We start from the raw sequence: 12,043 nt of genomic DNA on the forward strand, positions 1-12,043 counted from the left end.
AGCCTGTATTTTTAATTACTATTTTTAATATATTCGTTTATTAAACATTGAAAAGACAATTATGTAAACCCTTCTCAAATGTGTTTAGTAAATAAACAAAACTTCTTATTTGATACATGTAGTTATGAGTCAGGTAACTTAAGTTTAAATTTAAAACACATTTTTTTATTTTAAGCAGCCGGTATTGTAATCTTAAGAAAATAATTTATTTGTATTATTAATATTATTATGCACAAAGATCGTCATAATTATGTGGACCTGGCCTATCATAAACTTTCCCTCCAAGCAATCGTCTGATAGCTTGGAGGGAAAGTTTATGCATTATTTTGCTTAAAATGATAGGCGGTTTTTTTGTTTCGCTATTATGGTATTTCAAAATAAATTTAAAATCGTATCGCAGCATACCAAATTTTTTTTTGTCAGTGTCAGTATAATTAATGCTCGTAATTTTATTATTTATTAAAATAGTCTTGCAACAATGCAAGATTTTTACAACCTTCCTTACCCCATGCTTTCCCGCCATTATGCATGATGGACTATTCCACATGTGCTGTATCGGCTAGTGGTGGTGCAGAATCATCGCATGTGTAACACGTGTTCGGCTATTATTAATTAAAATTGTTGCTAAAATAACGGAACAAAGAAATCAACCTCTGTGAAAGCGAAATAGGTACTCCGCAAAGGTAAGTTTCTCACTTGTTATTACTTTATCTTTTTTTAAATCAATTTTATATTAGGTAGAAGTGTGTTGCACGTGTTTGCTGCCATTGCATTAGTATAAATTCGCAAAACGAAGCAAAGCGAGAAACGGCCTTATTTCGAAACAGAGGTAAGTTTCCCAAATTTTGTTGATTGACCTTTTATCAAATGAATTTTAGAGCACTTCCTAAACAACTACTTGTAAGACGCAGTTATTTAAATATGGCAAATTTGAACAAAAATATTAGTAAAAGACACTTGAGAAGAAAGATTGCAGCAAATGCAAAATTGGCCATTGAAAGTCTGACGTTACAAAGCAATTGCAATTTAACAAATGATCATGCCAAAAAATGTTTTGCAACTACAACCAATATTAATTTAAATGATACACCCTCGGAAAGTGTTCAAAATTTAAATTTACTTGAAAAACATTTAGTAAAAACAAATCACTTTTATAATAAACAAACGTTAACTGAAACTAAGGAACGTAACACTGAAATAAAAGCTACTAATAATTTGTATGAAAAAACCTTTATGCAGGGTTTAAAAACTTGGGCAATTAACAATAATGTTACTCATAAGTGCCTTAATGAGTTAGTTGTTCTAATAGCAGAATGTTACCCTTTTTTGCCTCAAGACGCCAGAACAATCTTAGGAACTCCAAGCTCTACTAGTACAATCAAATTAAATAATGGTGAAATGTTATATCTTGGCTTAGTTAATGGACTTAAAGAAAAATTAAAGCGTGGTTACAAGAATGACAATAGTACTGATAATGATACTGATGATCACTTGGTTATCAATTTGGAAATTAATGTTGATGGTATTCCTGTGTATAACAGTAGTAACTTAGAATTTTGGCCAATTCTTGTCCGTAGTCAAAATTTAAAAGATCAAACGCCTTTTGTTGTGGCAGTATTTTGTGGGAATGGGAAACCTGACACTTTAGAAATATTTTTAGACGATTTTATTACAGAATGTGAACTGGTCTTGAAGAACGGTTTTAATGTTTTTAATAAGCACTATGTCGTCGCAATTAAATTTTTCAGTTGCGATGCTCCCGCTCGAGCTTTTTTAAAACAAATAAAGGGCCATACAAGTATTTTTGGATGCGAGAGATGTCGTATCAAAACCATTTACGCTGATAAAAAAAGATATTATCCCGTTGATGAAGAATTTGAGTTAAGAAAAGACAGTGATTTTGAAGTTGAAACAGAAAATGACACTCATATTAAAAAAAAATCACCACTCACGCGATTAAATATAGGACTTGTCTCAATGTTTGTTTTAGATCCTATGCATCTCATTTTTCTTGGTGTCATGAAAAGGTTATTATTGAGTTGGACTGAAGGAAAACGAAATGTAAAATTTTCAAAATCTACTATTAAAAATATCGACAGTTGTATAAAGAGAAACAGAAAATTCATACCAAATGATTTTAAAAGAAAAATGAGATGTTTGAATTTTTTGAAGAGATGGAAAGCAACAGAGTTTAGATTTTTTTTGTTATACTTTGGGCCTGTACTTTTACGCTTTTCCGTTGCTAATAACGTATACAGGCATTTTTTGTTACTTCATGTGGCTATTTTTATTTTAAGTAGTAAAAAATTGAAAACTAAGTATGTGGCTGAGGCAAAATTATTTCTCATAAAGTTTGTCAAATTGTGTCCTAATATTTATGGAAAATATTTTAATTCATACAATGTTCATTCCTTAATTCACGTTTGTGATGATGTGCAGTTATATGGAGATTTGAATATTTATAGTTGTTTTGCATTTGAAAATTGTCTGGGACACTTGAAACGTTTAATTAGGGGTAAAAATCGTCCTTTACAGCAACTGAACAACAGGTTACATGAAATAAATAATTCAGTAGCAAGTAATAGTTGTAATGACAATATAGTATGTTTAAAACCTGTTCATATTTTTGACAAATCAACAAATTACTTTCAATACTCAAAGCTACAAGTTGATGATAAATTTTTAATTTCTACATCTATTCCTGATAATATCGTGGCTGTGGAAAACAAATTATATGTTATTAAATCTATAATCTGTGTTGACAGTGTTTATAAATGTATTGGAAAAAAATTTAGATATCAAGAAAATTTTTTTGTTTTTCCATTAGATTCTTCAAAATTAGGTATATATTATGCTTGGAGTGAGGGGGGACCAAATTTTTTTTAATGTTTCTAATATTACAACTAAATATCTAGCATTCCCTTATAAAAACGGTTTTTACTGTTCCCCTATTCTTCATATTTAATTTTGGTTTACGTTCATTGTGTTTTCAAAATTTATAAAAATATAAAAATTTTGCTCAGTAACGTTAACTTCCATGCCTTCCAGAAGGAAGATGTATGCTGTGATTGAATTTCAAGGCAAAGAATGCTCAGTGGTGCCTTTCGAGTGGTTGACCGAAGAACAAAAGCAATGTTGGTGGCCAACTAATACAGGAAAGAAAGTTATTGAAGATTTTATACGAAATAAAAAAACACCCATGTCTCATTGGAAAAAATATGAAATTAAAAATGTTTGCTTCACGACTGGTAGGTACTGCTTTGTATAATAATTGATAACATTTGTTTTTATAGCCGACTATGCAGAAGCGGATAATTTTTTAAACACAATCATCGAGCAAAGTACCAGCTCGGATTGTACTTCCAATGAACCCTTAGTGCGGAAACTAACAGAACTAACAAAACAGACTAACAAAAGAAAGACACAAATTGACAATGAGGGGTGTAAGTCCAAAAGACAAATGTTAGTTTGATGAAAGTGTAATGTACAAACACTTATTGTACTTTTTTAGGACACAAGAATCTGAGGAAGAATTTTCTTCCGAAGAGGAAAGCTCGGTAACATCCAAATCAGACGAAAATTCTTGTATTTCCTTTGATACTACCGTGACTTACGTGTCAACACCACGCACACCAATCTCGTCTTTTCACACACCCACTCTAGAATCTCTAAAAACAAATTTCCAGGAAATACTTTTACGACGTTAAGAAAAAATTATTGCTGTTCAAGATCAACACTCTATAGTTCTGGACAATATATTATACTTTTCCAAGTTGAGACTCGTTTTTATGAGGGTACGTCTTTGTGTAAAAGTTAAATGGCTCTACAATGCAGACCATAAATTGTGGTTGCAACTCATCACTAGGGTTCGACCAGGACCGCACCGGACCCAACAGTGCTTTTGGTGCCAACTCTTCGATCAAATACGATCAACATTTTTTTTGTCATGATTTAAATGCTGTTGATGTGTCCAATGATAATTTGACAAAAGTTTGCTAATTAGCGTAATGATGCTGTACATTGGATAAGGATAAAATTAGTTTTAATTTAGATTAAACTGTTTAATCATCGCTCTGGTAATGGTAGGATTGCTATTAAAACACGCGTCAACATTTTTTGACGAAATTTGGTGTTTGGAAATATGTAAATTGTATTTTTGATAAAAAAAAATTTGTCAACACCAAGATTTGATCCAACAATTTTCTGTATCTGAAACTGTACTATCACAAGAGTTAGTTTATCCCAATTTCTGTAGCCAAGCACAAGGGCAACATTTGGTGAAAAATTTGGAAAAAAAGATTTTGTACAAATTATAATTTAATGACGTCTGCCAGGTACAAAAGTTTGCTTGAACTCTATTCAAATAGTCTTAGAAAAACTTTCTCCTCTTGTCTTGTTGGAAAATTTAGAAATAATTCTATAATACCCTCAACCCGTTGGTAAATCCTAATAAGGGCAGGTTTTAAGGGATAATCAGGTAGTCTTGAGCAAACTTTCTATTTTCACGAAGAAGTTTATTTCTCGTTCGTACTCAGTGCAGTAAGGAGCTTTTTTTTGGTGTTCGGTTGCGTTCTGTTTATTTGTTTGTTTTTCTGGTTGTGATTTTACTAAAATAGTCTTTTTCAAGACTCCTTGATAGATGAATATGCAAAAGAACAGGGCCACATCGTTCTTCGTCTTCCGCCATACTACTGTGTTCTCAACCCAATCGAGTTGATTTGGAGCACATTAAAAAGATCAATTAGAAGAAAAAATACTTTCCCGACGCTAAGCTCAAAAGTTGTAGATTTAATCCGCCAAGAAGCTGCAGATATAACGTCGGAAACTTGGAAAAATTGTATCAGGCATGTTGTCGATGTAGAGAATACTTTTGTGTCGCCAAATTTTAGACCTTTTGTGTTTAATCGCATTAAACAGATTAATAATTTTTACTATTTGCCAAAATGCAAGATGTGCATTTTTGTCGTTCAGCAGGTTCTTCAACCCGTTCAGTGACCAGCAGCAATTGTACATTTAGGCAATATTACGAAATTGTCTACTACTCATAATTAAGTTCAATGTATTGTTAAGTTTTTAATCATCACAATTTTTTATAAAATAAATTCAGTATAGAACCAACAGTCGTTCGAACTACTCCCCAACCCCCTTTAACATTTTGTAATTAATTTAGAAGAAGATAGCGATGACTCTGTAAGTGATTATGATTACGATTAATTGTTTCAATTGTATGTTTTTTTTTTGTTTTAATGTACAAATTATACTAATCAGGGATTTATTTTATTTACTAAATTTTAAAATGAAAGGAGAAAACCAAAAAAAAATTGCGGTCCGGTCCTGGCTTGAGACCTCTCGGACTACCTAAGAACTAATTTATGACAGGGTTCTTTACAACCTCGAAACCACTGCTAATGTTTGCGGTAATCGTTATTGCAGGGCCATAATAACGAGTCTCAACTTGGAAAAGTATACGTACCCTACAAATGCAAAACAATCATCTCATTGAAAGACCACCTGATTTTCCTAAATTGCCTGTTGCTAACAAATCAGAATACCGAGCAGTGGAGGAATTTTTAAGAAATGAAGACAAATTTGCTTACATGGTAATTCGTTTTGCTTCTCTCTGTTTGAAATGTGTTATGCCTTATCTATTTATTTTTCATAGATTAATAAATTAATGCTTTTAATATATGTATTTTTGTCAAATTAATTAACGAAGTTTGTTTTTAGAAAAAACGTCTGTCTACCATTGGGGGGTCGAATGTGAGGAACACTACTATGAATATGTTAAAGTTTCTCTTGACCAACCAAGTTGGGATGAAATTTAATTGGTCTGGAAAGGATAAAAGACCGTTCAAAAACACAAAAATGTGTACTGTAATAATGGGTAAGTTAATAAGAAACTTCCACAAGTATTTAATAAAAATCACTTTAGAGGCAATTAAGCTAGCATATCTGGATAGCCCTGATGCAAATGAGAAAATTATTAAATCATCTATCCAAGATTGGCTAAAACTATCGAAGGCCAGGTATACGTATACGTTACAGAAAAAAGAAAAATAAAGTTTTATATTAAAGTCAAAATTTCACCAAAAATAGCAAAATATGTGATCGCTAATTGGCGGACTTTTATATAAAAATTTACTCTTGTTAATTTTCATGTCATATGTTATTGTTTCATATAAAATGTTTTTATTTTGTTAGAATGTTTTAGAGAATTACGTTGTATTTGCATTTAAGAACAATAATTTTGTTTTGTTTTTTATATTATGTTTTGATATTATATAGCAGAAAATAAACTACTATTTACTTGTTTAAAATTCGTGCAACAAAAGCATTTTATTTACCTAAAATTAACATCCCTATTAAATGTATATAAAACATCAAAATGAAACGAAATATTAACCTCAGATTTATACCAAGAATTAACGTATATAATCTTATTGAAAATGAAGATGAGCTATGTTTTCTAATCGAATAGTGATTTAGTTAAATCAACGTTTAAAATATACGAAAAATAATGGTATGTAGGGCGGACATTTTCCGGTATATTTATACACACAAATATACCGTATTGATACGTATGGTTAATTGTGTTTTTAAACGTTTTTTATACAAGTTCATGTTGCTTGGGAGTGCGGCAAAATGCATTATGAATAAGTATCATATGTTATTATTTCTATTTCGCCTTATTTTAAACGAAAAAACTTGATTTCGAAATTTAGGGAATTTTAGGGTGGTTGGCATTTGCAAAATGTTCGGGAAAAAAATTCGAAGTAGCCAAATCCAATATCAGTCAGTTTGACAGGTGTGACGTTTTGAGGTTATCGGAGCGCAAGGGAGCCAAGAGAGCGAAGATGTTGATCATGATCATGATAGTTCTCTTGCATCCAAAGAGTTTTTCTCCGATGAATTATTAAGCCAAGTACAACAAGAAATAATGGTGTATTGATCGATTTATCTTGGTTTATCAAAACCAAAATCTAAATTGTCAATGTTGACGGCAGGTTGACGTTTGTCTGCTGCAAACCTAAGAAAAATATAAGTTCCTGGAAATATTGGCACGGGATTGGTCTATTACGATACCGAAATACGCTCAAACGCGTATCGAAATATCTTCATTATGAACGAGAAATAGAAAAAGTTAATTCAGGAACGCAGTAATTGAAACAGTTCTGCTATCTCTTGCCAGGCTAGGCTACCGGACCGTTTTTTTTTTAATTCAAAAAATAAATCTATCTAGTCTAAAAACTTGAAAAATCAATGTCTTTTTTTTGAGCAATTTATTTATAACACGCGCCTTGGTGACGTAACAACTCTTAAGTCGACACCTATTGGCTACAGGCAATGCCAAGGTCATTGGTAAAAACCATGAAGTAGAGTTACAATTGAGGTTATGAATACATAAAGTGTATGTGCAGCACGTGAATTGTAGTTTTAACGTTTCTTACTTTAGTGCTGCAATAACAGAATAGTGAAAATAGACAGTGGCTAAGAAGACAAGCAATAATTTGCCAGTAGTTGATACAGACATAGTTCGGTATTTTCGAGAGAATCCGAATTTTCAAGATCCAGAAGTTCGGAATGTAAAAACGACAAGGTACGTAAATCGTTTTTAGTTATGTGTTTGTGTTATTGGTCGTATTTTCACTTGATAAAATTTTAGTGCTGGACGACAGCACTATGGAGATAATGCTGTTGGATATGTTCATATTCAAAAAAAAGACGCCAAGTGTTGTGTCAAAGCTCGAGTAACCCCTGAGCATTTAAATCAGGCATGCAGGATACCAAGTGCAAGTTGTCATTAACGAAGAAGAACAGTTTGTTGAAAGCTGTGAGTGCTTTGACTGTAGTGCTTTAGCAGGTTTAAAATTGAAGATTTGAAGTGATAAAACTATAGGAATGCTTGATTGTAGGAGGATGTAAACACTCAATCGCCATCTTATTATGGATCCATCGACGATCTGAAGAACCCTTGGTGACTTCAGCAGAATGCTACTGCAAGAAACCCAATCTGGCAAAAGTAGGGTCGTCAATTAAGTTTTCAAAGTTACAAGATTTATGTGGAAAAAGTTTTCTTGAAGTGAAAGATGTTGGGCACTCATTTCTTACAATCTGTGTTAGAAAAAGGTAAGAAGTGCAGTGCATCAGGCACACTCTACCATTTGGTGGTTGAGCCTTCAAACACTTAGTAAACTTTGTCTGCATCGTTTACATTGCAAATTTAAAAGAGAAAGTGATGAAAAAACGGCCACAAATAAAAAAAAATAACACAAACAATGTGCACCACAGCAGAAAAAAGAACAAGAAAACAAAGTAAAACCAGTATTTGGTATTCTATTCGCTACGGACGAATTACAGCGTCAAAAATTTGGAAAGCATCCCGAAGTAAGACCTTTGACGGTGAACTGGCAAAAACCATATTGGGAGGATCTAGACCTATTCAAAATGAGGCGATGGATAGGAGAAAGCGGTTGGAAAGTGATGTGCGCAACGAATTTGAAAAAAAGTTCAAATTAAAAGTTGAAAATGCCGGATTTTTTATTCACAAGAATTTTCCTCATTTTGGTGCGTCCCCTGATGGCCTTACAAAAACACATGTTGTGGAAATTAAATGTCCGTTTGAAGAAAAAACTGTAAAAAATGATTTATACCAAGAAAGAGTATGTGATAAACCCTTTGCACAAATTTAGCTGCAAATGTATCTAAGTAATCGCAAACTTGGATATTTTGTAGTTGCTGCACTGGATTTTGAAGTAACCAGGGATTTTAGAACAATAGAAGTTCATCTCGACGAAGAATACGTTCAAGATTTTCTGAAGAAAGTAGAAGTATTTTGGCACCAAGCGATTTTTACAAAACTGTAATTGTTTTTAATCTCTTATGCCCGTTTGCACCGGTTACAGTTAAGGGTTTGGATTAACTAAACGTTCGTTAAAGTTAAATTGCGTTGCACCACACTTTTCGATCTGCCAGTTAACTAACTGGAGGTAACGTAAAAAAATCATTAGAGAAAAGTCAGAAGTTAAGGTGATTTAAAATGGTAATGGAACAATTTCCTATACATTTCACTTAAGTTTACGTTGCTCGTGTTATAGGAATTGCAAGCAAAACGAATTCGCTCGACGAATTTTACACCAGACGAAAAAGTGTTGTGTTTGAGCTTGGTCAAAAAGTATGCTAATGTAATAGAACATAAAAAAACTGATTTTTGCTCTTGGAAACTAAAGGAAAGTATGGAATCAAATCACTGATGAATTTATTGCTCAAAATATCATAAATGTTCGGCGCAGTAAAGAAGTATTAAAAAGCTTTTTCGAAAAATAAGAAGAAAGTGATTAGAAATTTTGCTGCGACTGAGAAGAGAGAAGAAAGAAAATAGGCGGAGGTTCAGTGTCGTTAGATCAAACGAAAAGAGATACTACGTTTGAATTAAAGATGTCGTTTAAAAAACCGACATGAAGTCGCACCTATCGTAAGGGTACTCCAAACGTTCTTCTATCAATATCAACAACCTTAAGCAACAAGCTATCGATAAACGAAACCTTTTTCTAAAATTTGCGTCGTCGTACGGATCGAAACCGTTATTTCTTGTATATACTTGCCGCGGTAAGCCATTTAAAATAAAATCTATTTCTTCAAAGTCGTCGTCCAACACCATTACATTGAAATTATTATAAATAAAAGCCATTTCGGCACTTTTTGAAGTTAATTTTTACAAAACAGTAAACAGTTACTTTATATTTAAGTTTTAAACCATACCTTCACCAGGGATTAAATTAACTGACAGATAGATGTCATTTATGAAAGATTAGGAACCGGTGCAACACAATCTATAAGTTCATCTGCGTTTAACTTAATCTTTAGACTTAACTGTAACCGATGCAAACGGGCATTAATTAATAAACATTGCACATTTATTATTCCACATGCAATGATTACAATTGAGTCGTATAAATAAAGATAGTTGTTGTTTACAGATGCATGTCTTCCATTCAAGATGTGACAACTGAATAATCAGTCTTTCTAGTGAAAATTTGTAGGACCAAAACTTATACTTCTAGGCAGTTTACAATAGTCCCAAACGATGGTCCCATGGATTATATAGCTTTATGCAACAAATGCGTTGTTTAACAACCTAAATACGTGACAACTAACAGTCTGTTTTTGTCGTATCAAGCGTACTTCGCAGCCGGTAGGAAAAAATACTTTCGGGAAAATGCCTTCAAGAATTGCTACATTTCTGAAGTTACCAAATGCAAATAAATAAACAGGACATTGTTTCCGCTAAAGTGCTGCAACCACTTTAGCTGAATCCGGCGGTGACACCAGATCTTTGAAGCAATTGGGTGGATTAATTTTGAATTTAGGAAATGCGATCCTAACAATTTAATCTATGTCTGACAGCTTAAACCAGTAGAAATAAATATCTAAATTTATAGGCCCCCCAACCGCACCGTCGTAAAAACCCTTAAAAGTCAAGTCATCTGAGCAGGTCAGCGCTACATTATCTTGACGGCTGCTGTAATCGCAATGGGAAAAATCCTACTCCAAAAAATTTGGAGCGCAAAAATAAATAGGGACGACGAATTACCCAAAGAACTTATGATTGCTTGTCAAAGTTTCATTGAAAAACTAACTGTTGGTTAGCGTCTCTAACGGAGTTTAACAACTCGAGTCAATACTAATCCAGTAGACATACTTTCGCGGGGGTGCATTCCAGATCAACTAATTCACAATCAGTTGTGGTTAAACGAACCCACCTTTATAAGTGAACCAACGCTTGAAATTAATCAAAATTCCGAACAATTGTTAAAAAAGTAAAGAAAAAAGAAAACGTAACCGAGGAAAGACGTCGCGTTGCAACAGTACATGCTGTCAGAGCTCAGTAGTGCACAAAGTTTTTTGAGAAATTTTCGAGCTTATCAAAATTAACCCAAGTGTTAGTGTATTGTTTTCAGTTTATTAACACGAAATCAACCAATAAGGTTACTGGACAACTCTCAACTAATGAAATTCGAACAGCACGGTATTTCGTTATCATAGCAGTTCAAGAAGAATGTTTTTCGGACGAATTGAAACATTTAAAACAAGAAAACGTATGTCCAAAGTCAAGTGCGTTATTGAAATTGAACCCGTTTCTGGATCCAAACTCATTAATCAGAGTCGGTGGTTGCATTGTAAATTCCAGTACAGCCGTTTACTGGAGTACCAACCTCTTTTTGGTGGGGTTCCACATTAGTCATCCTTCACCGCCACCACGCCCTGTGAGGGTGTCGGTACAGGTGGCTTTTCTGTAGACCACAGCTTCTAAATTAAGTCAGTCCTGTATTAGCTGCCCAAAAATGAACTTCTAATCAAACATTTGAAATTTTTATAATTTCTGGTCCTTCGAGCAACTACTTAAAATACGCTTTACTTCAAACACCATACACTCCGCAATTGCACCTAACAACAGCCTATGATAAAAAATTTCCCTTGGTTCTTCCCAAGGAACACCACATAACAAAATTATTTGTCGAAGCGGAACACTTTCGACAATTACATGCAAATATTTACACAATTGCGTTAAATATCGCCGTGTGAAACCAACTTTTTCTAAAGCTGGCCACATACTAGCATACATGAGTGTCAACATGCGTGACATACCGGGTGTTCCAGCGATTGTTGAACATAGGGAAATAACATGGGAAAATAAATTTTATTATTTTCCTGCTCTCTCGAACCTCTAAAGTGAATTGGGTCAATGGTGGATTATTCTTTGAATGATTCTCAATCAGATCGCAATTTTTTAAATTTGATGTTTTTTCGGCAATATAAAAACAATCAAATTAAAAACTTAATGTTAATTTCAAACTTCAAGAAAATCAAGAAAATTAATATCTTCCAAATTATGAAAAAAAATATATGGGTCCCAATTTAAAACAAGACAGTTGAATATCGCCCAAAATTAGAAACATTCTAAAATCATCAGCTTATAGTAAATTAAAAGCCATTTAATTTGTGTTTAAAATTTTTAAAATAGGTTCATAAATAAAAATTCTAC

General features: G+C 33.1%; 1 protein-coding gene across 3 annotated transcripts; it reads left to right on the plus strand.

Moving 5' to 3' along the window:
- Positions 1–514: 514 nt before the first annotated feature.
- LOC148180161 (uncharacterized) lies at positions 515–6,317 on the plus strand. 3 transcript variants are annotated; one of them, XR_015771685.1, is made up of 5 exons: positions 515–683; positions 738–829; positions 879–900; positions 5,728–5,884; positions 5,933–6,317. XR_015771685.1 is itself a non-coding variant. In XM_088049787.1 (3 exons), the coding sequence occupies exons 1-3, from the start codon at positions 5,481–5,483 to the stop codon at positions 6,058–6,060; spliced, it is 405 nt and encodes a 134-aa protein (XP_087905913.1). In that variant the 5' UTR covers positions 5,339–5,480; the 3' UTR covers positions 6,061–6,317. The 3 variants fall into 3 exon arrangements, 1 of the variants encoding a protein (XP_087905913.1); XR_015771686.1 differs by lacking the exon at positions 879–900; XM_088049787.1 differs by lacking the exons at positions 515–683; positions 738–829; positions 879–900 and adding an exon at positions 5,339–5,600.
- The last annotated feature ends 5,726 nt before the right edge of the window (positions 6,318–12,043 follow it).

Source organism: Gnatocerus cornutus, chromosome 1 (assembly GCF_029298725.1).
Source record: "Gnatocerus cornutus isolate USDA-ARS CGAHR chromosome 1, icGnaCorn1.1, whole genome shotgun sequence".
Lineage (NCBI taxonomy): Eukaryota > Metazoa > Arthropoda > Insecta > Coleoptera > Tenebrionidae > Gnatocerus > Gnatocerus cornutus.

Bases quoted from the DNA above. Each gene is read 5' to 3' on its own strand.
- LOC148180161 (XM_088049787.1), top strand. From the start codon at position 5,481: ATGCAAAACAATCATCTCATTGAAAGACCACCTGATTTTCCTAAATTG. The intron at 5,601-5,727 runs GTAATTCGTTTT...GTTTGTTTTTAG, and splicing joins AAGACAAATTTGCTTACATG to AAAAAACGTCTGTCTACCAT. The intron at 5,885-5,932 runs GTAAGTTAATAA...AAATCACTTTAG, and splicing joins AATGTGTACTGTAATAATGG to AGGCAATTAAGCTAGCATAT.